General features: G+C 40.8%; 1 protein-coding gene across 1 annotated transcript in view; it reads left to right on the forward strand.

Annotated features, from left to right (window-relative positions):
• ap1ar (adaptor related protein complex 1 associated regulatory protein) overlaps window positions 1-26,379 on the forward strand; it is an 89,352-nt gene that overhangs the window by 22,598 nt on the left and 40,375 nt on the right. The window contains exon 2 of the mRNA XM_072255958.1: window positions 23,926-23,974. Coding sequence (XP_072112059.1) covers window positions 23,926-23,974 — 49 coding nt within the window. The remainder of the gene's footprint in view (window positions 1-23,925; window positions 23,975-26,379) is intronic.

Raw genomic sequence — 26,379 nt, forward strand, 5'->3', positions numbered from 1 at the left:
CTCTTTTGCCTCCCTCCCTGTCCTCTGAAATATCTAAAGCCTGGCACTCAAAGTAACCATTCCTGCCCCTGAGCCATCCAAGTCTCTGTAATGGCCACAACATCAAAGTTCCAAGTACTGATTTACACTCTAAGCTCATCTGCTTTGTACACAATACTCCTTGCATGAAAGTAGACATATCTCAAGCCATCGTTCTGAGCGTGTCCCTTCTCTATCATCTGCCTATCCTCCCTCTTGCACTGTCTCCAAGTTTTCTCTATTTGTGAGCCAACCACCTCTTCCCCAGTCTCTTCAGTTTGGTTACCTAGCAATCCTAGTTTAAACTCTCCCCAAAAGCCTAAGCAAACCTCCCCACCAGGATATTGGTCCCCCTGGGATTCAAGTGCAACCCTTCCTTTTTTTTAAACAGGTCACTCCTGCCCCAAAATAGGTCCCAATGATCCAGAAATCTGAATCCCTGCACCCTGCTCCAGTCCCTCAGCCACACATTTATCCTCCACCTCACTCTATTCCTGTACTCACTGTCACGTGGCTCAGGCAGTAATTCCGAGATGACTGTCTTTTTCATCCTGCTTCTCAACTTCCTTCCTAACCCCTTGTAGTCTGCTTTCAGGACCTCCTCCCTTTTCCTGCCTATGTCGTTGGTACCAATTTGACTCAGTCATTTCCATTGTAACCTTACTAATTTAGTTCCATAAATTAATACTGTGGAAGCAAAAATAGTTGCAGGAGTTATGGCACAGTAGCAGCCTCAACAAATCGGTCAAGACGGCCATGAAGATCAGGGATTCCCAACCTTCTTTAACGCCATGGACCCATTAACCGAGGGGTGTGTACAGCAAATCTGAAAAAAGAGAAACCACTTCAGTACGGGAGCAAACCCAGGCATTCAATGGATGTGCAGGCCGTGGTGATCTATTGATCTTGCTGCTATGACAGTCATTTTTTTTCTCAATGATATAAGATTTTTTTCTGAAAAGTTATTTTCTTATTTATTAAGAAATACAATAAATATAGAGAATCTACATAGTATCCACATACTGATTTATTCCTTGAATGATGAGACAACCTGAAGTGGCTTATGGAATATTTCTTCTTTATTGAATGATATTACACATGCAAATTGTGCATGTCAACAGCTGAAAATGTTTATCTGAAAGGAAGTTTTGGAATCAACAGTTACTGCTTTGGCCAGAGGATTGACAAATGGTGCAAAAATTGAGGGGGGGGGTGAATTTGAATAAGTCAATCAAAGAAAAATAAAGGGAAGGAAAGATTGTAGGAACAGTTTGCTTTTCAAAAAGTAGCAAATGGAAAGTAAAACTTCATTATTTTTAAATCCAGTTTTTGAATGCTATTAGTTCACTGAGTGATTGGAAACTGCACAATTTAAATTATTCACTTTGAAGCTTGGCTAGGATAATTGCCAGTCTTTATTAATTGTAATATTATTTTAAAAGGTCCTTGAACTATTAAAGTCTTGTCTTTTTGTGGCACGATTAACTGAGACTGATTGCAGCAACCTTATGACACTCAGGATGGTTAATTTAGGTGCAGTTTCTAGGTAGCAAGTGGGCAAGGAAGGCAAATCGTCTGGCAGCTTTCAGCAATTCATAAATCATAAAGCCATATGACATAGGAGCAGAATTAAGCCACTTGGCCCATTGAATCTGCTCAGCCAAGCCATCATGGCTGATTTATTATCCCTCTCAATACCATTCTCCTGTCTTTTCCCTGTAACCTCTAATGTCTCGACTAAATCAAGAACTTGTCAACCTCTGCTTTAAATGTACTCAATGTCTTGGCCTCCACAGCCATTCGTGGCAATGAGTTACATAGATTCATCACCCACTAGCTAAAGAAATTCATTTTCATCTCTGTTCGAAATGAACATCCCTCTATTCTGAGGCTGTGCTCTCTGGTCCAAGACCCACCCACTATGGGAAACATCCTCCTCCACATTCACTCTGTCTAGGCCTTTCAATATTCAATAGATTTCAATGAGATCCCCCCACATTCTTCTAAACTCCATCGAGTACAGGCTCAGAGCCATAAAATGCTCCTCATATGTTGACCCTTTCCCAGAATCATTCTCGTAAACTTCCTCTGGACGTTCTGCAATCCCAGCACATCTTTTTCTTGGGTAATGAGCTCAGAGCTTCTCACAATATTCCCAAGCACCTTATAAAGCCTCAGAATCACTTCCTTGCTCTTATATTCTAGTCCTTTTGAAATGAATGCTAACATCGTATTTGCCTTCCTTACCACTGACCCAACCTACAAAATAACCTTTAGAGAATCCTGCACGAGGACTCCCAAGTCCCTTTGCACCTACTAATTTTTGAATTTTCTCCCCATTTAGAAAATATTCTCTGCCTTTATTTCTTGTATTGAAGTACACGATCATATAGTCCCGTACACTATATCCCACCTGCGACTTCTCTGTCCATTCTCCAAATCTTTCCAAGTCTTTCTGCAGACTCCCTGCTACCTGCCATGCCACTTACCTTTGTATTTATTGTCTACAGACTTGGCCACAAAGCCTTTAGTTCTGTCATCCAAATCATTGACATATAACATGAAAAGAAACAGTCCCAATACTGACCCCTGTGAAACACCACTCATCTCAAGCAGGCAAACAGAGGAGGCTTCCCTTATTTTCACTCTTTGCCTCCTGTCAAATGGCTAATTTTCTATCCATGCTAGTATCTTTCCTGTAATACCACGGGTTGTTACCTTGATCGGTCACCTTCTGTGCAGCGCTTTATCAAAGCCCTTTTGAAAATCCAATGTAAACAACATCCACTGACTCTCCTTTGTCTATCCTGCCTGTTATTTTCTCAAAGAATTCCAGCAAATTTATCAAGCAAGATTTCCCCGTAAGGAAACCATGCTGATTTTTGACTGACTTTAAGTACCCCAAAACATCATTCTCAATAATGAAATTCAATGCCTTCCCAATTGCTGAAGTCAAGCTGACTAGCCTATAATTTTGTTTCTTCTGCCTCTGTCCCTTCTTAAAGAATGGAGTGACATTTGCAGATTTCCATTCCTCCAGTACCATTCCAGTATCTAGTGATTCTTGAAGATAATTACTAATGCCACTGCAATCTCTTCAGCTACCTCCTTCAGAATCCTGGGGTATAGTCCATATGGTACAGGTGACTTATCTACCTTTTAGACCTTTCAGTTTCCTAAGCACCTTCTCCTTGTGATAGCAACTACACTTTCTTGTGCCCCCGACACACTCAAATTTCTGACATACTGCTAGTGTCTTCCACACTGCTAGTGTCTTCCACAGTGAAGACTGACACAAAATACTTAAGTTCATCCACAATTTCTTTGTCCCTGCCCCAATTACTTCCCCTCCAGTGACATTTTCCAGCTGTCTAATATTTGCTCTAGCTTCTCTTTTGCTCTTTATATATCTAGAAAAAAAACTTTTTGTATCCTCTTTGATATTTTTGGCTAGCTTATCTTCATATTTCATTTTTTTCTCTCTTTTTCAGTTGCCTTCTGTTGGTTTCTAAGAGCTTTCCAACTCTCTAACTTACCATTATTTTTTTGTTATATGCCCTCACTTTTGTTTTTATGCTTTCTTTGACTTCCCTTGTCACCCACAGTTGCCTCATCCTCCCTTTTAGAATACTCCTTCATCTTTGGGATGTATCTATTCTGCACCTTCTGAATTTCCCCCAGAAACTCAAGCCATTGCAGTTCTGATGTCAGCCCTGCTAGTGTCCCCTTCAAATCAACTTCAGCCAGCTGCCCTGTCATGCCTCTGTAATTCCCTTCACTGCATTGTAATGCTGATATATCTGGATTTATTTTCTCCCTTTCAAATTGCAGGGTGAATTATATCATAGTATGATATTGTCTCCCAAGGGTTCCTTTACCTTGAGATCCCTACTCAAATCTTGTTCGTTACACAACCCCTAATCCAGAATTGTCATTTTCCCCAGTGGGCTCAACCACAAGCTGCTCTAAAAAGCCATCTTGCTGCCATTCTACAAATTCCCTCTCTTGGGATCCAGCACCAATCTGATTTTCCCAGTCTACCTGTATATTGAAATCCCTCATGACTATTGAACATTAAATATGTCTTTGAATGTTTTTCATGTGAATAATACATTTGCAGATTTTTTTTTTAATTTCCCCACCCTAGGCAGTTTTACTTGAGATTTTCAAGTTTCCCCTGTTAGAAAATAGTTTGTTTGTCTAAATATAAATGTATCTGAGAAGTAATTAGCATCTCATATCCAGCATGACTGAGGCTCTGATTTGCTTGCAACACAGTATGAACAGTGAGAAATTAGAGGAGTGTATTTTTAGAGCGTACTGGAAAAAGTTAATCTAGTGTAACCCAGAATATTATACTTTTTGGCTCAGCCTGTCAGATAATTGCTTCCTCAGCTGAGCTGTCATTTATCATTAGTTTTGCACTTATTCATAAGTTAAAATATGCAGCTATACTATTAGATGTATTAGGCATTCATTTGTAAATTTAAATGGAAACAACCATTATGGGACTTAGACATAAGACTTTGCCCTGAATGACCTAATTCTCTTCTGAATCTACTCCACCATTCCGTCATGCCTGATCCATTATCCCTCTTAACCCCATTCTCTTGCCTTCTCCCTATAATCTTTGACACTTTAACTAATCAAGAACCTATGAACCTCCACTTTAATTATACCCATGACTTGGCCTCCACAGGTTGTCTGTAGCAAAGAATTCCACAGATTTGCCACACCCTAGCTAAAAAAATTCCTTCTCATCTCTGCTATAAATGGATGTCCCCCTATTCTGAGGCTGTGCCCTCTGGACCGAGACTCCCCCACTATAGGAAATGTTCTCTCCGCATCCATTCTTTCGAGGCTTTTCAATATTCGACAGATTTCCATGAGACCCCCTCATTCTTCTAAACTCCAGCATGTAAAGCCCAGGGCCATCAGATGCTCCTCGTACATTAACCCTTTCATTCTTGTGAACCTCCTCTGGAAATTCTTGAATGCTATCACATCTTTTAGATAAGGAGCCCAAATCTGCTCACAATGCTCAAATGCGTTCTGACCAATGCCTTAGAAAGCCTCAACATTGCACCCTTGCCCTTATATTCTGGTCTTCTCAAAATGAATGCTAACATTGCAGTTGTCGTCCTTACTGCTGACTCAACATGTAAGTTAACCTTTAGGGAATCCTGCACAAGGACTCTCAAGTCCCTTTTCATCTCAGAATCAGAATCAGGTTTATTATCACCGGAATGTGATGTGAAATTTGTTAACTTAGCAGCAGCAGTTCAATGCAATACATAATCTAGAAGAGAAAAAAAATAAAAATGATAAATAAGTAAATCAATTACAGTATATGTATATTGAATAGATTTTTTAAAAGTGCAAAAAACAAATACTGTATATTTAAAAAAGTGAGGTAGTGTCCAAGGATTCATTGTCCATTTAGGAATTGGATGGCATAGGGGAAGAAGCTGTTCCTGAATCGTTGAGTGTGCCTTCAGGCTTCTGTACCTCCTACCTGATGATAACAGTGAGAAAAGGGCATGCCCTGGGTGCTGGAGGTCCTTAATAATGGATGCTGCCTTTCTGAGACACCGTTCCCTGAAGATGTCCTGGGTATTTTGAAGGCTAGTACCCAAGATGGAGCTGACTAGATTTACAACCCTCTGCAGTTTCTTTTGGTCCTGTGTAGTAGCCCCCCCCCCCCACTTTCCGCCCAATGCCAGACGGGTACAATTATAGAAGTTTTTGAGTGTATTTGTTAACGTGCCAAATCTCTTCAAACCCCTAATAAAGTATACCTGCTGTCTTGCCCCCTCTATAACTGTGTCGACATGTTGGGACCAGGTTAGATCCTCAGAGATCTTGACACCCAGGAACTTGAAGCTGCTCACTCTCTCCATTTCTAATCCCTCTGAGGATTGGTATGTGTTCCTTCGTCTTATCCTTCAAGAAGTCCACAACCAGCACTTTCGTCTTACTGACATTGTTACTGTGGCACCACTCCACTAGTTGGCATATCTCACTCCTGTACACCCTCTTGTCACCACCTGAGATTCTACCAACAGTGATTGTATCATCAGCAAATTTGTAGATGGTATTTGAGCCATGCCTAGCCACACAGTCATGTGTATATGGAGAGTAGAGCAGTGGGCTGAGCACACACCCCCGAGGTGCGCCAGTGTTGATCATCAGCAAGGAGGATATGTTATCACCAATCTGCACAGATTGTGGTCTTCTGGTTAAGAAGTCAATGATCCAATTGCAGAGAGAGGTACAGAGGCCCAGGTTCTGCAACTTCTCAATCAGGATTGTTGGAATGATGGTATTAAATGCTGAGCTATAACTGATGAACAGCATCCTGACATAGGTGTTTGTGGTGTGCAGGTGGTCTAAACCCATGTGGAGAGCCATTGAGATTGCACCTGCTGTTGATTTACTGTAGCCATAGGCAAATTGCAATGGGTCCAGGTCTTTGATTTTTGATTTTTTTCCCCCATTTAGAAAATAGTCTGTGCCTTTTTTCCTTCGACTGAAGTGGATACAGTTCCCTTTGCTATATTCCATCTGCTACTTTGCTGAAGAGCTTACACAGATCAGGAGAATGGACAGACTCCCTGCTTCCTCAACACTATCTACTTCTTCGCCTATCTTCTTATTGTCTGCAAACCAGGCCTCAAAGCCATAAATTCCACCATTGTCACATAATGTAAAAAGCAGTGGTCCTAACACCACTCCCTGCGGAACACCACTAGTCATCAGCAGCCAACCAGGAAAGGCCCCCCCCCTTTTCCCACTCTTTGCCTGCTGACAGTCAGCCAATCTTCAATCCATGCTTGTCTCTTTCCTGTAGTGCCATGGGCTGTTATCATGTTAAGGAGCCACGTTAAGTATATGGCACTTTGTCACAAGTCTTCTGAAGATCCAAATAAAGAATATCTGCAGACCCTCTTTTGTCTATCCTGCCTGTTATTTCCTTAAAGAATTCCAACGGATCAGTCAAGCAAAAATTTCCTCTTCAGGAAACCATGCTAATTGTGGTCAATTTTATCCTATGTATCCAAGTATCTTGAAACCTAATCCTTAATAAAGGACTCCCAGCATCTTCCCAACCACTGAAGTCAATCTAACTGGCCTATAATTTCCTTTTCTCTGCCTCCTTCCCTTCTTAAAGAGTGGAGTGACATTAGCAATTTTGCGGTCCTCTGGAACCATTCCAGAATCTAGTGATTCTTGAAAAATCATAACTAATGCCTCCACAATCTCTTCAGCTACATATTTCAGAACCCTGAGTTGTCATCCATCTGGTATAGATGACTAATCTACCTTCATGGCCAATCCAACTTTCTTCCAGTGAAACACTTCCTGTACCAGTCAAGTAGCCCCATATCCCAAGACTGTGAACTTGGATTGCAGATGCTAGATTGTAATAGATGATGTTTTTATCCACTCCTATATCCACTATATCAAGCCTTATCAGAATTTTGTACATTTTAATGAGATCTCCTCACTATCTTTAATGGCATCATCTTTATTTTTGCTATTTTAGTTGCATTCCCAGAAGTTATAATTCAGAAATTAATTTTTTGTTCTGGGGAAGTTAACTCAGTTTTAATGTAGATGACCCTCTTAGGCCAATTATGCCAGATTCCTAAAACTGGAAATCAGCCCAGCAGTTGTTCACCACACCACCTCCAACATTCAAATATGTTCATTTCTAACTGGATCTTATATTTTCTACACAATAAAATTGAGTGCATCATTCACTTTAAAATAAAATGTTGGTCTATTTTAAAAAGTTCTTTCAGGTTTTTTTTTGCTTCAGCCTGTTATGTTGGAAAAATGTCTGCATTCCCAAGCTCGACTAGAATGATGGCACCGAGTGCTATTTATAGAAAGATAAATACTGTATCACTCATGTCCCCTCTGTCATGTTGTGATGGAAGGCAAAGAACCTCAGCTTGCACTATTTTATACGCACTATTAAGCTGCTACTCAATCGTACTTTTTGATAATATTTCATTCTGGTGCCTAAATTCAAGTCTACCACCTATATTCTCTTGTCCTTAATTAAGACTTAATTTTCTAAAAACAACCATTGTTCCTGTACTTAAAAAGCCCAAGGTAACATATCTGAACAACTGGTGTCCTGTCGCACTCACCTCAATAATAAGCAAATGCTTTGAGAGGCTGGTCAAGGACTGAATGCTACCACCCACACTGAACCCTCTACAGTTCGCCTACCGACACAACACAACAGATGACGCAATAGCCACAGCTCTGTGCACTGTCCTTACACATCTGGAGAAAAAGGATGCTTATGTGAGAATGTTGTTCTTGGACTAGAGTTAAGCATTCAACATCATAATTCCCTCCAGGCTTGACAAGAAGCTCAGAGACCTCAGCCTTCACCCTGCCTTGTGCAGCTGGATCTGGACTTCCTGTCAGATCACCAGTAGGTGGTAAGAGTGGGCTCCCTCACCTCTGCCCCTCTGATTCTCAACACAGGAACCCCTCAAGGCTGTGTCCTAAACCTCCTCCTTTACTTCCTGTATACCCATGACTGTGTTGCCACCCACAGCTCTAATCTGCTAATTAAATTTCTAACGTACTACATTGATTGGCTTTATCTCAAATAATAACGAGGCAGCCTACAGAGAGGAAGTCATCATCCTTACGCAGTGGTGTCAAGAGGACAACCCTTCCCACAATGTTGCAAAAACAAAGGAGCTGGTTGTGGACTACAGGAGGAATGGAGACAAGCTAACCCCTATTGACATCAATGGTTCCAGGGTTGAGAGCTTCAAGTTCCTCAGCATACACATCACCTAGGATCTCACGTGGTCTGTACGTACAGGCTGTGCAGTGAAAAAAACACAACAGTGCCTCTTTCACCTCAGATGGTTGAAGGAGTTTGGCATGAGTCCCCAAATCCTAAGGACTTTCTACAGGGGCACAATTGGGAGTATTCTGACTGGCTGCATCACTGCCTGGTATGGGAACTGTACTTCCCTCAATTGCAGGACTCTACAGAGAATGGTGCAGACAGCCCAGCGCATCTGTAGATGTGAACTTCCATGATTCAGGACATTTACAGTGACAGGTCCTGCTTAGAAAGGGCCTGGAGGATCACTGGGGATCTGAGTCACCCAAACTACAAACTGTTCCAGCTGCTACCATCTGGGAAATTAAAGCCAGGACCAACAGGCCATCAGGCTGATTAATTCATGCCGATACAATTGCATTACTATGTTATATTGACTGTAATGTTGTACATACTACTTACTACAAATTACTATACATTGCACATTTAGACAGAGCCGTAACGTAAAAATTTTCACTCCCTCATGTATGTGGAAGGTGTAAAAAATAGTCAATTGAATTCAATTATTACAGATAATTTACGGCAATATGCATGAATTTCCAATTAATTCTTAACACTTGGCTCTGAGTATTGAAAAGCTTTAGGGACATGAAATTGAGACACGAGATGCAGATGTTGGAAGTCTGCACCAACACAAAGGCAATGAAGAAATTTAGTGAGTCAGACAGCGTCTGTGAAGGACAATCAATGTTTTGGGTCGAGACCTTTCATCAGGATTATGCCAACATTTAGTGGTAAATCAGAAACCTGACTTTGTTATGGACAATGGAAACAAAATTACAGCATTGTGTGAAAGGAATTGCCGATGAGTGACTTATACCACTGGCATTGGCCCAGTGGTCTACTGTTGATAACCAGTTTCACCTCCTTGGATTTTCTGATCTTCCGGATATTTATGTAATAAAAGTAGCAAATGGCAGTAACATTATAGCTTCACTATTTCCATACTGAAGTGTTACTCATTTTGTTTCTCCTCACATTCTCTGGATGTTTCAATTATTTAATTAGACTGTTTAAAATTACTTTCTCTTTTTGCCCTACAGTATATTCCCCTGATAAATTTTAGGAGGAGCAGCAGCTGTTTATTTTCTTTTATATCTTTTAGTTCGTGATTTTAATCCAGATCAGTGCCTTTTAAGTGAGTGTTTGTTCACTGATGTTTAAAAATTAATTAAGGTGTTGTGAGTGAAATAATTAATGCCTATCATTAATAGCATCGGAAAGTTAATGTTCAATAACTTGTGGTGCATTGGTAGTGTTCTTGCAAACAATGTGATAGCAGCTTCCAGGATATCCTCCAAGAGTGATTCTGACAGATTCATGATTTATAATTGATTTGGATGAGACATGAAGGTAAACCTAAAGAGAATGATGAACTTTTCTGCTTCTGTCCTTTCAGAGAAAGGTCACGCAAGGCTACATGATGGCATAAAATGAATCGTGTGTTAAGTGTTGTGCATATTATATTATTGGAACCCTTCATTTTACTGGGATCTAAAAGTAAAACATGTTTTGCTGTCTTGGAGTTCCAGACTGTAAAAGGTATTTTACTTTCAATCCTTGGTCATTGCTATAATGTGATTGAATGGCATGTCAACTCTTTTGATTAGGAATTTTTTCTCCCTGGTGGGAGTGAGGAAGATGATACTTCCTCTTTCCTTTTTTTCCAACAATTTCCTCAGTTCAACACAATTTTTGACTCAGGTATGACATTAGTTTCCAATTTCTGTGGAGTTTGCCTTTTTAAACCAGCTTATGCTGAATCACAGCTTAATTGATCAGCGTGGTGCTGATTCCATGCATCTTGTCCTAGCTTGACAAAATCCTAGGGCAAAGATCATGATTACTTGTCATAACCAGCAAGAATGATTTGAGTGAATTACTAAATATGAGTCTTGCAACTTTGAATCACCGAAGCAGTAATATACATACAACTTTTGAACCTCATAGTGCCATGCTTGCTATTAAAGCTACCTATTGTTCAGAATCAGGTTTCATATCACTAGCATATGTCATAAAATGTGTTGTTTCTGATTCAGCAGTACATTGCAATACATAATAAAAACTGTGAATTGCAGTAAGTATATATTAAATAGTTAAGTTAAATAGTGCAAAAAAAAAGTAGTGAGGTAATGTTCATGGGTTCACTGTCCATTCAAAAACCAGATGGCAAAGGGGAAGAAACTGTTCCTGAGTCATTGAGTATGTACCTTCAGCCTCCTGTTCGTCCTCCCTGATGGTAATAATGTCAAAAGACCATGTCTTAAATAATGGGGGTCCTTAATGATGGATGCCGCCTTTTTTTAATTGAAGATGTCCTGGGTGCTATGGAGGCTGATGCCCATGATGAAACTGACTAAGTTTGCATCTTTCTGCAGCTTTTTTTGTTCCTGTACAGTCATTCCCTCCCCCATTCCGGATGGCGATGCAGCCAGTTAGAATGATCTCCACGGTACATCGGCAGAAACTTGCAAGTGTCTTTGATGACATACCAATCTCCTCAATCTCCTAATGAAATATAACCACCGTCGTGCCTTCTTTGTAACTGCATCAGTATGTTGGGCCCAGGTTAGATCCTCAGAGATATTGACACCCAGGAACTTAAAACTGCTCACCCTTTCCACTTTTGATCCCTCAATGAGGACTGGTGTGTGTTTCAATCAGAATTGCTCTTGGGCAATAATTCCCAGCAGGGTCACACTTGTCAGTTGTATAGGTTTAGTATGATTTTGATACTTTGCTTCACTTTATAAAATGCAAAATTCTATGTTGTTTAACTATTCTGTTCACTTTTTCTGCTATTCAATAAAATATGTGTAAACTCCCTTCTCTTCAGCCCCTCCAGAATGTCCTAGTCTCTAATTACACCCACTTTAAAATTTGCACAATTAGAAAATATTTCTTTCTTCACGCCAGACCTTTTTGCCGTGCATTTCATCTGCCGATGTACCCTTGAGATCTCTTCCCATCTTCCTCTTAGTAATTTTACTTTCAAGGTTTGTATCACTTGCAAGTTTTAAGTGATTCAGTGTGCCTTCTTACTCCTCTCCTTCCCACCCATCCCATCCCCAAACCTAAGGCAATCATTCTAGTAGTAATTTGAGGAACTTCATGACCTACTTCAGTCTGAAAAATAGCCATTAGTCGATGTTTCGTGCTTTCACTTCCTAGGTTAGTGTTGTATTTGTTGGGTTACAACATTTTTTGTAAACTTCCAGTTTTGTAACATACCCAATAAGTAGTAATTAATCAAGCATCTTCTGGGAGTGCACATACAGAACAATTGCATTGCCCATTGCATACCAGTTAGCACCATTTGTGATATTGCAAAGCAACACACACGAAATACCGGAGTAACTCAGCAGGTCAGTTAGCATCTTTGAAAATAGAACGTAAAACATATAAATTTACAGCACATTACTAGCCCTTCGGCCCACAATGTTGTGCTGACCATGCAACCTAATCTAGAAACTGCCTAGAATTTTCCTACTGCATAGCCCTCTGTTTTACTGAGCTCCATGTACCTATCTAAGAGTCTCCTAAAAGATCCTGTTGTATCCGCCTCTACTACCATCGCTGGCAGTGCATTCCGCACACCCACCACTCTCTATGTGGAAAAACTTACCTCTGACATCCCCCTTATACCTACTTCCAAGCACCTTAAAACTATACCCTCTCGTGTTAGCCATTTCAACCCTGGGAAAAAGCCTCTGGCTATCCACACAATCAATGTTTCTCTCATCTTATACACCTCCATCAGGTCACCTCTCATCCTCCATCATTCCAAGGAGAGAAGGCCAAGTACACTCAACGTATTCTCATAAGGCATGCTCACCAGTTCAGGAAACATCCTTGTAAATCACCTTGGCACTCTCTCTATAGCATCCACATCCTTCCTGTAGTGAGGTGACCAGAACTGAACACAGCACTCCAAGTGGGGTCTAACCGAGGTCTCCTATAGCTTTAACATTACCTCACAGCTCTTGAACTTAATCCCATGGTTGATGAAGGCCATCACACCATATGCCTTCTTAATAACACTGTCAACCTGTACAGCAGCTTTGAGTGTCCTGTAGACACAGACCCCAAGGTCTTGCTGATACTCCATACTGCCAAAAGTCTTACCATTAATATTATATTATCTTCAGTTTGACCTACCAAAATGAACCACTTGACACTTGTCTGGGTTGAACTCCATCTGGCACTTCTCAGCCCAGTTCTGCGTCCTATCAATGTCCCACTGTAACCTCTGACAACCCTCCAGACTATCCACAACACCCCCAACTTTGTGTCATCAACAAACTTACAAACCCACCCTTCTATTCCCTCATCCATGTCAGTTATAAAAATTACAAAGAGGATGGGTCCCAGAACAGATCCCTACAGAACACCATTGTCACAGTCCTCCATGCAGAATACAAACCATCTACAACCACTCTGCCTTCTGTGGACAAGCCAGTTCCGGATCCACAAAGCAAGGTCTCCTTGGATCCCATGCCTCCTTACTTTCTGAATGAGCCTTGCACTGGGAACTTTATCAAGTGCCTTACTGAAATCCATATACACTGCATCCACTGCTCTACCTTCAGCAATGTGTTTTGTCACATCTTCAAAAAATTCAATCAGGTTCGGAAGGCACAACCTGATCTTAACAAACCCATGCTGACTATCCCTAATAGGATTATGTCTCTCCAAATGCTCATAAATTCTGCCTGTCAGGATCTTCTCCAACTGTCAACCACTGAAGTAAATCTCACTGGACTATAATTTCCATTTTCTTGAAATGAATAAACATTCGATATTTTGGCCAAGACCCTTCTTCAGGACTGTGCTGAAGAAGGGTCTCAGCCTGAAATGTCAACCATCTATTCATTTCCATAGATGCTGCCTGACCTGCTGAGTTCCTCCAGAATTTTGTGTGTATTGCTTTGGATTTCCAGCTTCTGCAGACTTTCTCTTGTATGATTTGTGACATTGCAGTGATTTTTCCTGTTCAGAGCTTGGAAGAGCAAGGTTAAAATTATACTGATGACAGTAATTAAGATCTATCACTGCCATCAACTGTTTACCTGTGAGCAGGGTTAGTGTCCAACTCAGGGATTTAGTTAATGATGATGTCTTATTCTGTGATCAATTTAACTTAGAGATTACAGTAATTTAGCAACAATTCTGACGTAACTTCTGAAAACTCTCACAAATTTAATAACAGGCATTCACAGCCGTCTCACTGGTCAATCCACTGACCAGACCATGTGTATTTTCTGCTGACTAATCACCACCTTGGTGCGTCACGGTGGCTGACAGGCCGTCCTTTAAGGTGCGTATCTCCTCTGGCTAACAGAAGCTGTCTCCGCAGCTACTTTGTTCTCTATTCTCTTTTTTTGTGCATGACCTTGCAGCCACAGTTTTAACTAACCCTTAGCCACAAACTGCAAATTTTGTTTGCCTCCTGAAAATGCAAGAATTTGTCACTAACTGCTTTCTTGTTTGCCTTGTGACAACTGAACTTTTGTTTTGGTACAATTTCAATAGATTATACGTCCATAATTAGTTCACTGCATTTAAGTGTACTTTTTTGAACGTGACCCATCTTTTTCCTATTCAGTTTAAATCTATGATTTTGTCAATTTAGTGAACCAGTCCATCGTTATTAAAGTTAAATGTCATGATAACAAGAAGCCTGACTTGCAAACCCACAGCTTCTGATCAGGATGTCTTTTTTTTAACATGTTGACTTGTAAATCTTGACCACAGAGTTTCAGAGAAAAAAATAGATAATTGAACCTCTCAAATACATCATGTCAACACTTACTTTGTTTCCTTCAATTCACAATCTCTTTATGTTCAATAGGCCCCTTGGTTGCTTACAGTAATATTGGTGTGCGAAGGCCACAGAGTTGTCAACTAACCTCTTTAATGTTGGTGCAATTAATGATCTGTTTGTTGTGGGATTGGCTGCAGTGTTCCTGGTAGCGTAGAACGCCCTTGACTGAAACCTTTAGCTGCAGACATACACAGGTAACAACACAAAATCCTGGAGGAATTCAGCAGGCCAGGCAGCATCTATAGAAAGAAGTACAGTCGACGTTTCAGGCCGAAACCCTTCAGCAGGACACCCTTCAGTGGTCTGAAACATCGACTGTACTTTTTTTCCATAGATGCTGCCTGGCCTGCTGAGTTTCTCCAGCATTTTGTATGTGTTGCTCGGATTTCCAGCATCCGCAGATTTTCTCTTGTTTGACATTCACAGGTAATCAAGTGCTTAATTGCTTCCTTTTCTAAGTTTACCAAAACTCAAATAGCACAGGCCATTTCTATAATTTTCATGTAAATACTTAAAAGAAAGCTTGGTGAAGGAAGTTGTGCTCTGTTATAATTGCATTCCTACTCCAATGTACTCCGCATACGCTTGAGAAAATCTGATAATATAATGATTGGCAGGCTGGCATTGACAGCAACAAATCTACATTTTAATTAAATTCACTAAATTTAGCTTCAGATTTTAATGAAATATTTTGAACTAAATGACGTATAGTTGTTTTTTTCTTGGCAGGTGGCTCTTGAAAGGCCTATTACTAAGTGACCTCGAAACACATTTAAAGTTTCTTTAGCTTGACTGTTGGAAATATATGGCAAATATTTTTGACTTCTGCTTGCTCATTTTCACCTGGAAATTCAAGGTAGCGGGTCATCTCAAATATCTGTTGGACACCCTGCTTTTTGTTGCATGATAAAGTTTACAGATTACCCATGTGGTTAGCAGGAAGCAGGGCAGGGGGAAGCATTGCTGGAAGGATCAAGAAGTGGTACTGGAATTAAAAATGATTGACAGAAAATCAACTTAGCAGCAAATGGCCAGGGATTGCAATGCATTGCAAGGTTGTGGTTGAGCAATTTCAGTTGTTATATTAAAAAGGGAGTTAAGTAACTATCTGAAAGGGAAGAATTATACAAAATACACAAAATTATGAGAAGTATAGATAGGGTAAATGAATGCTTTTTGAACTGATGTGAGACTAGAACTAGAGGTTATAGGTTAAGAGTGAAATATTTAAGTGAAACTTGGCAGCAAGTGGTGTGAGTGTGAAACGAGCTGCCAGTGGAAGTGGTGGACAGGGCTATGGTCTGGGTGCAGGTTGATGGGACGACGCAGAATAACAGTTCAGTATGGGTTGGATGGGCGGAAGGGCCTGTTTCTTTGCTCTATGACCCTAATATTCAGGGCTGTGGAGAGGGCGGGGGAATTGAAGTAGCTGGATCGCTCTTTCAGAAAGTTGGTATGGAAGTGATATACCGTACAGCAGCAACCTCTGATTTGGCCCCAAGGAAAAGCTGCAGCTGTCCCACAGAGGTGTAAAAACAGTGCCTCTTGACACCAGGATAACAGAACCCTTACAGTATGTACATAACATCAAAGTTTAGACACATTCCTTCAATGACATCTCGTAATATTTAATAATAATTTTTAAATAATTGAGCTGTTTAATAAAACTCACTTTTTGTTCTAGTCTGGAGTGATCTCTTCTGTTTTTGCCAATCTGGGGAAAAGTGGGGCCCGAAGTTCTTTGCCCATGAAGCCATAGATCACACTGCCTCTACACCCCTGCCCCATACTCGTCACCACCCAGAATTACAGCAAAGTAGTTTTCGACAAGAGGTTGCTAGGGAGGTCTCAGTAAGGACAAGTGAATTCTTTGAGGAAATAACAGGCAGGATAGCCAAGAGAGTCAGTGGATGTTGTTTACTTGGATTTTCAGAAGACCTGCTGCACACGAGGGTGCTGAACGAGACAAGAGTCCATGGTATAACAGGAAAGATATCAGCATGGATAGAAGATTTGCTGACTGGCAAGAGGCAAAGTGTGGGAATAAAGGTATCCTTTTCTGTTTGGCTGCCAGTGACTAGTGGTGTTCCACAGGGACCGTGTTAGGACCACTTCTTTTCATGTTATACATCAGTAATTTGGACAACAGAATAGATGGCTTTGAGGCCAAGTTTGTGGACAATACAATGATGGTGTTGAGGAAGCAGGGAGGCTGCAGAAGGAATCAGATTAGAAAAATGGACAAAGGTGTGGCAGATGGAATATAGTGTAGTGAAGTGTATGGTCATGACCTTGGGTAGAAGGAATAAAGGCGTAGATTATTTTCGAAATGGGGAGGAAATTCATATCAGAAGAGCAAAGGGACTTGAGAGTCCTTGTGCAGATTCCTTAAAGGTTAACTTGCAGGTTGTGTTGGTGGTAAGGAAGGCAAATACAATATTGGTATTTATTTTGAAAGGACTAGAATATAGAAGCAAGTAGGCATTGGTCAGACCACGCCGAGAGTATTGTGAACAGTTTTGAGCCTCCTGTCTAAAAAAAGATATACAAGCATTGGAGAGTGTCCAGAGGAGTTTCATGAAAATGATCCCAGAGATGAAAGGGTTAACCTGTGAAGTTCATTTGATACCTCTGGGCTGGTACTCAGTGGAGTTTAGAAAAATGACAGCTTATGTCATTGAAACCTGTTGAATATTGAAAGGCCTAGATAGAGTGGATGTGGAGAGGATGTTTCCTATGTTAGGAAGTCTAGGACTAGGGAGCGCAGCCTCAGATTAGGAGGACATCCCTTTAGAACAGAGGTTGGGAAGAACTTCTTTAACCAGAAGGTGGAGAATCTGTGGAATTCATTGCCACAGACGGCTGTGGAGGCTAAATCATTAGGTATATTTAAAATGGAGACTGATGGGTTCTTGGTTAGATAGTTTCTTGATTAGCCAGGGTGTCAAAGGTTACAGGGAGAAGGCAGGTGAATGTGGTTGAGAGCAATGTTTCCTCTAATTTGTAATGACCAGTGTGCACAAAGTTGTGCTGTGCATTTTTTTTGCCTAGTGACAACAGCATATGCACACTGAATTTTATGTATAGAGGTATTCATTTTAACAGCTAGCAAAATACTGTCATTAAGAACTTTGATCTCCTCTGGGTTTGATCATTTTCATTCTCGTTCATCTACAGTTTCACAAAATATACGTAGCAGGCCTGTAGTGGGTATGGAGGATTTTCTCGCTGTAGCGTTTGCACACCGTCCATATGTGACTTGCTTGCTAAATGACACTTTAAAAGTCAAGTTTCCAAATATCACTCCACTTCTTCCTACTTGCAAATTCTCCAACAACTTGTGCATCGCAACAATACATGCAGGTAATACCAGTTTCTGTATAGTATGTAAATTTCTCATAGCTGCACATTCCTGACCTCATGGGCTTTCAGCGTAGCAGTTTCTACTGTTCCATTCAGCCATTCTGCCTTAAATGAACTAGTAGTCCTTTTGTGCTTCGTGCCCTCTGCTTCTTTGGAATTTGAAATAGTGAATCAATAATATCTTCAATTAAAACAGTATAAATAAGCCTGTTTTAAAATCTGCAGACAAATCATCGCAAACACCACGTTGTCAACACCATGTGCATCAGAAATCGGAAAAGGAAATGTGATTGTATACAATCATGACATATACTTAACAGGGCATCGATCGAGGTAGAGGGAGGCAACCTTTTGTGCACAATTTAAATTCCTTTGTGCGCTAGTGGCAAACACCTTGGAGCGAACATTGGTTCAGAGGGATAATAAATTAGGCATGATGGGATAGTGGCAGCAGTTTTGATAGGCCGAATGGCCCAACTCTGGTCCTATGTTTTATGGTGAAGCACTGCAAACCCCTTGTGAAGGACTTCTATTATCGGACAGGAGTTCCAGGATTTAGGAAAACAGTATGTAATTTGTCAAGTAAACTGCAGATTGCATTGTTCACCTTGTCCTTTTTGAGGATAGAGTTGATTGGGTGGGGTGAATAACACTGGTGCATTTGCTATATATTACACACTGAAAGCACAGTGTAACGGTGGAGGGAATGAATGTTTAGGATGGTTGGGCATGCGACAAGTAGGATGCTTTGCCTTGGATTGTGTAGAATTTTCCCATGTCCTTTTCCAGGTAGGTGGAATATATTCTATCATGCTCTTCATTTATGCTTCATAGTTAGTGAATAGATTATAGGGATGAGTGAATGGTTTGCTTCCTACATTATCCATTCAGTACTCTTGTGGTTGACGAAGTTGAGTTCTGGTCACTGGTGATCACCTGTATATTGAGGATGTAGACTTGGAGTGTAATCCCACTAAATATCTGGTTTAGGTGGCTTTACTCTGTTGTTAAAAATGGTTATCCATGCTACACAGTGCCAGTAATATGTTACTTGCTACTTTTCAGCCCAGGTTTCAATACTATCTGGGAGGTTTTGCTGTAATGTAGGTATGGACAGCTTCATTTATAGCGGAACTGTATACAGACACCGAGACAAATAATGTTGTTTCATGTTGTTTAAAAGAACCAGCAATCTTGAGAGCTGACAGACTGGAGACTCCAGATCATCCAGGGAGTGAGTGCAGTAGCTGGAGGTTTAGGGAACATCTCCATTGCCTTGGGAAATATGGTGCTGAGAGGACTGCAGGTAATATTGTAACACAGGGCCCTAAATGGCAATTGTAGGGACTCCTTACTTTCATTAGGCAGAATTCACCCAGACAGTTATGGGTTAAGATTTCCATATGTGTTACGTGTTACGCTGTACGTTATTACGTTTTAGGGGTGGGATTTTTTCTTATATGTACAATGTCACCATTTGTTTGCGAGTTTAATAAAGTGTACATAAGTAATTAAACTCGTGTCAATTTTTGTCGACACTCCTACACAGTATGCTTCACTCCCCCATGCGTTCAAAGCCTTTTATGCAAGATTTGAAGGCAGAATTAAACCTGATTTATACTTCTGCGTCAACGCGTCGCTGTACCTACTGTGTCGCCGCAAACCCTACGCAAATCCGCCACAGAATCCTATGCGAGAGCCTGCATTGCTGCGACACCCACCTCTCCCAAAATATAACCACACGTCACGGCAACACAGACCATAAGAACTGTGATTAGCCCGCTTGGTAGCATCGCATGTTATCCTACGCTGCAATAGCTTCCCATTGGGCGACTGAAGGGCAGGGAAGGAACTCTGGCTGCAATGCTTTCCATAAAGCTTTATAGACTTCCGAAATTAGGAGGCGGGAAGAGAGTGCAGCCCTCCGGTGAAAAATGATATTGTATCCATTAAATAGGGGCCATGGACAATTCTGATTTGATGGAGACAGACGTGAAAGCACAGAGGAACATCTGGAGAAATTTCTGAAACGCCCGTTCACTGCTGTCGTTACTGCGCGATCATGAATCTTCCGGAGGGAAGGCCTCAAAATCCCCGGCTTTGCCTGCTGTTGGCGACCGAGATTAAGGTCAAATCGCTCGAATAGAGATGGTGCTCGGTACTCGGTGTCAGAGAGCTGATCGGAGGCTCGAAGTTTTCGGACGACTCAGAGTCGGACTGTGGTCGGGCATGGCAGGGAGAGTTTTTCTTCCTTCTGCTGTCTGCGTGAGATGTGGGACATCTGAGTGACTTTGAACTTTTTCCTGTGCTCATGGACTTCTTCATCAAGTTATGGTATTGTTGCACTGTTGTAACTATATGTTATAATTATGTGGTTTTGTTAGTTTTTTCAGTCTTGGTCTGTCCTGTGCTTTATGATATCACACTGGAGGAAATAATGTATCATTTCTTAACGCATGCATTACTAAATGACAATAAAAGAGGACTGCGTGTCTTCATAATCTAAAAAAAATTATGGAGGACACATTTCGCTTTTACGAAAAAAAGATGCTCGCTTCTTGTTTACCCCGAGAAAGACTACCATGACCATGAAGCCTTGCACGGGCAGGTGTGTGTGCGAATTGCAGAGCGATGCACACACACCAACGCACAAGTATAAATGCTCACAACGCGTGCAGGGCACTTGCGTAGGTTACAGCGTCCAGTTAACGCAGAAGTATAAATCAGACTTAAGACTACACTTCAAAGTTCAAGATACATTTTTTTTATCAAAGTATGTATATATTATACAAGCTTGAGATCGGTTTCCTAACAGGCAGCCACAAAACAAAGAAACCCACAAGAACCCATTTTAAAAAAAAGACTGTCAAACACCCAATGTGTAGAGAAAAAGAAACAAATCAGACAAACAATAACCACAAGCAAATAGCGTACTGAACTGGTCCACAAAGAGAGTCGATCCACGGACTCTAAGTTCAGTGGATAGACTCTCTTCGTGAACTTCAGTTCAGAACACTTGTACACATTCCTACAGCATCCGGCACTCTGTGATCTCTGCCTTGGAGGCCTACACCAGAACATCTTTCAAGAAGGTGAACTTTTGCAAAGCATCAGGCCCTGATGGTGTACCTGGAAGGATGCTGAAAACCTGTGTCAACCAACTGGCTGGAGTGTTAAAGTTCATCTTCAACCTCCCGCTGCTTCAAAAGGGCAGCAATCATACTGGTGCCCTGGAAGAACGTAGCAAGGTGCTTCAGGGACTATCAACTGATAGCACATCTGCTGTACAGAAGTACTTTGAGAGGTTGGTCATGGCTCGAGTTAACTCCTCCCTCAGCAAGGGCCTGGACCTGCTGCAGTTCATCCACCACCTCAACAGGGCTACCGTAGATGTAATCTCACTGGTTCCCTGGCTCGCTCAAGAGGCAGTGCCTCGGGAAGGTAGCGTGATCACTAAGGATTCTCACCATCCACAACATGCCTGCATCGCATTATTACCCTTGGGAGGAGGTACAGGAACCTGAAGACCCACATTCCCCTCCATCAGATTTCTGAATAGTCCAAAAGCAATACCTTGTTGTTCTTTTTTCTGCATTATTTATTTTGTAATTTATCATAATTTTAACTTCCAGCTGTTTCTAGCATCTCCAAGCTTGAGCGTTTGAAACCTCAGCAAGCAAAACAGTTCTTCCTGTTTATTACTCGCCAGCTATCAGTGAGAAAAATCACTGCTTTTTGAACACAAACTCGCAAGTAATGTTATTTAAAAACTGTTCGCTCTAAACACGGTGTCGTGTCTAACGGCCACGCAACTGACGTAGTTAGAAGACATTCTTTTGCCCCAATTGAGTGGCATAGTGTCCCAAATAAACGAAGTGAACTCTGGCAATTTTCTCAGTTTGTGTTTATTCTTTAAGAGTTGGCCCTAATCAGCAGCTGTCCCGATTAACCAGTGGCCCAATTAACCAGAATCCACTATACCTGGTTTATGTTGTTTTGGCTATATCAATTTAGACCATTTCTTTTGTAGTTTACCAGATAATACTCCTGCCTCATTTAGGTTAAATCTCAAATACTGAAATAAATCACCACAGACTTCACGCAAATAAATAGTAAACGTTATGCAAGCACACTGTATAATTTGTTTTTACAGCCTTTACAGCCTCCCCTCTGACTTCTTTCTCAATTTGCAGACATTTGAAAATGCTAATGCTGCATTTCCAACTTCTAAGAAATCATTTTTGAACAACTACTGACTACATCTAATTCCCTACTAAACTCTGCTTGATGCCAAGCTTTGGTTTTTCCTTTGGTGAAAGAAAAGAACACTTTTTTTTGGGGGGGTGGGGAATCTCATTCTATCTAACAAAATAGTTGTTAAGATATCTCAGCAATGGCCTTGCACAGATTAAATTTGAGGGGAATTTGGGATTAGGGGAGCAAGCTCAAATCTGCTCATCATGCAATGTAATTCCTTTGCATGATTTATTGAGTGGGGGCTGTCTCTGATAAATTGAAAGCAGGGATTTCTAATGAAAACTGGGTGACCATATGGATAATTTGTAAACAAGGGTGTCTGGCCAGTGAGTGAATGGGAGTAGTTAGAGGGTGAAAGAACTAGGTTTTGTATACAGAGTAACAGTGAGAAAATTGCCTCCATCTTCTTGTGATATAAGTATTGCCATGGCTGGGACAATGTGTAATAATGAATGATCATTGGCCTGTCTCTTTTCCCAGTCATTCATTTGTCTGCTCAGTAACACAGCTGATCTCACTGGGATCAGCACTGGTTGTGTGTATATATACAGTATCAATATGGAAAATATAGAGGAATCTACAGAGTTATTTAGGAAGTTACTCCATGGAAGGAGTGGGAAATCAATGCAGCGAAACCTAAAATGAGACATTTTCAATATTATTTACAATGAGGACTTCTTAATTTGCTTATGTATTACAAATTTGCTGTTTTGCAGGAACAATGAGTTGGTCTTTTACAGGGAAAGTTGTACAGCAACAGATGAAAAACATAACTAACTAATTCTGAACACTCTGCATTTCATCATCTTCATCCCTTTCCTCCACTATTCTCTCCATCTTCTTTTTCAACTCCAATTTTTTCACCTTTGTTTATTAATATACAGTGCAGTATAGGCCCTTCGAAAGAACGCCACCCAGCAACTCTCCCAATTTAATCCTAGCCTAATCATGGGACAGTTTACAATGATCAACTAGTACATCTTTGTGGGAGGAAACTGGAATACCTAGAGGAAGCCCTTGCGGTCACAGGGAGAACCTACAAACTCCTTACTGGCAACGGCGGGAATTGAACCCAGGTCACCTGCATTGTAAAGCGTTGCACTAGCCACTATACTACCTATCTTCATTGCTCTCCTGTGAAATGATTGTTCTTCATTAAAAGAACTCCAAAGTTACAAGTAATATTGAAAACATGATGAGGTGTTAAAATGTTGATAGTTTCCTTCCAATGATCGTGGTAATTATGCAGAAAAATTTCTGGTGAAGAAGAAAAGCTTCAAAACAATACTTAGTATCAAGGCTGAAAATATATTTTTTGATTTTACCACCCAACTGATTCCATTTTAATTTATTGGTAAGTATAGAAAACAACTGAAATTATTTCCTGATAAATGAAAGACATCAATCAGAATACAATGTGTGTATTCTGCTGCCTTTCTAACATACAGTGTGTGTCGTCACCTTGAAAGCTTTGAATAAGGTCTGTTGTTCTTGTATCCTTGATCATTTTTCATTATGCTTTTGCTTTTTGAGATGTCATGAAGTTTTCAAGTAAACGTTAACAACATATTTTCCTCCCCAGATCAAAGTATTTTAGAACAACTTCTGTTGGAGAGCACTTTACTATAGAGGTATGTGAAATGTTGTTTATTGTGCATCACCTAGTTGTATGTAATTCGCCTTTCTTGACTGAGAGCTCTGGTGGAATATTTAAATACTGTTCAAAAATGATTTATTACCATCTGCATAATCAATACTACTCCAGGAGAGGGAATGACGAGTGAATAATGCTGTTAGGAGCAATAAGTATGCCATAACTGTGTTATAAGTAATATTCAGTTCATTGTTGTACCTTTTGGTTTGCTTTGCTGCATGTCTAAACATGAGGCTGTGCTTTAGATAAATGGTTTTGGAATGTATCCACTTTCTGGATGAAAGCTTTGTGTCATGGTGTAACATTATGCTTTTCTGTGCCATCACCATAAAAATATGTGGTGAGTGTTTGATGGCTCTGGACCTATACTTGCTGGAGTTTAGAAGAATGAAGGGGAAATCTCCTTGAAATATTGAAAGGCCTAGGATAGAGTGAATGTGGAGAGAATGTTTCTGAAAATCAGGTAATCTAGGGTCAGATGGCACAACCTTGAAATGCAAGGGTGTTCCTTTAGAACAGAGATTAGGCTAAATTTCTTTAGCCAGAGTGTGGTGAATCTTTGAAATTCATCGCTCATAGACCAGCGTTCCCAACCTTTTCTTTGCCATGGACCCCAGGTTTGGAACCCCTGCTGTAGACAGCTGTGCAGACTATGTGATTGGTAATGTTTAAAGCGGAGATGACAGGTTCTTGGTTAGTAAGGGTGTCAAAGGTTACGGGGAAGACAGGAGAATGGAGATGAGCGAAAATAACTCAACCATATTCAATTGGTGGACCAGAATCTGTACTTGTGTCTCATGGTCTCATAAAAACAAATTACTTCTGTTAAAGCACATATTACTGAACTGTGAAAAAATAACTGGACCAAATACAGTCTTCATTCTAGCAAGGATTTTCTTTAGATTTAAGACCTTCAGTTGGGAGATTCCTTGTGACATTTAGTATATTTATTTCAGTTTGTAATTATAAGACCATAATTCATAGGAGCAGAATTAGGCCATTTCGCCCATCGAGTCTGGTCTGCCATTCAGGGTTCACAGATTGCTTTCAACCCCAATGTCCTGCTTTCTCCCTATAACGCGTAACCCCTTTACAAGTCACAAGCCCATTAATCTCCACCTTGTAAACACCCATTGACTTGACCTCCACAGCACTCTGTGGCAGTGAATTCCACAGATTCATCACCCTCTGGCTGAAGAAATTCTTCCTCATCTCAGTTTTAAAGGGATGTTCTTCACTATAAGGTGGTGCCCACGATTCTGGACTCCGCTATTAATGGAAATATTCTCTCCATATCAAATGTATCCTGGCCTTTCAGTATCCGGTAAATTTCAATTAAATCCCACGCGCGCCCCCCCCCCCCCATCCTGTTTAACTCCATAGACTACAGGCCCAGAGCTATCAAACACTCGTATGTTAAGTCTTTTGTATCGGTTACTTTAAACAAACCAAAACCACGGAAAGGCTAAGGCAGGAGATTGACATGCATAATGCACTTCTAAATTAACTAAGTTCCAAAGTTGAAGAAAGTACCTTTGATCCTTTGTTACGAAACCAGCAAAGCCAAGCAATCTTGTAGTGATTAAAATCTAACAGAACTAAATTAGCAATTTAACACAAACAAGAGTAAATGTGCAGATGCTGGAAATACAAGCAACACACACAAAATGCTGGAGGAACTCAGCAGGCCAGGCAGCATTTATAGAAAAAAGTACAATTGACATTTCATCAAGATTCTGCAGCTTCATGGAGAAGCTGAGGACCTTTTGCACAGACCTAATCAATCTCTCCCATGTTCCTCCATGTTGTAAACCAGCCAAGGGGTTAAAAATCCACTTAATTCCTTTTTGAAGGAGGACATCACTGATCCATGAATGACTCCTCTTCTCAATTCCTTCTTGCAACTCACACTCAGCTCCAACAAAGTTTGTTGAATTATCAGAGCATAGTTCATGAACCTGTCCTGGTCTTGCTATAAAGCATCTTAAGTGCATTAACAATGGAATCTGTGTCTAAGTAAGATGCCACTTCAGTGTGAACAGCTTGTACAGCTAGACAGGTAAATGTAACCCCATACCTCTTCACTGTACTCCATCTGCTCTTCACCTCAAAAGGTCGAAAGTAGTCTGCTCCTATGAGTGTAAACATGAGTTCATCTGGAGCAACTGTTCAGAGGTAGATCTGCCATGTGCAATCCTTCCTCCACAGAGTGTGTATATGGCATGCCATTGTAGCAGCAATGAGCTCCATACAAGGGATGGAAACTGACTTCAACGGAGCTATCCTTAGATTTTGCCATGATGAAAGCACTGTGCACCTGAGAGGGCATACTGTGCAAAAATAGGTAAGTCACTGCTCCATCGCCATCTTCACTTGTGTCTT

Source organism: Mobula birostris, chromosome 4, assembly GCF_030028105.1.
Source record: "Mobula birostris isolate sMobBir1 chromosome 4, sMobBir1.hap1, whole genome shotgun sequence".
Taxonomy (NCBI): Eukaryota; Metazoa; Chordata; class Chondrichthyes; order Myliobatiformes; family Myliobatidae; genus Mobula; species Mobula birostris.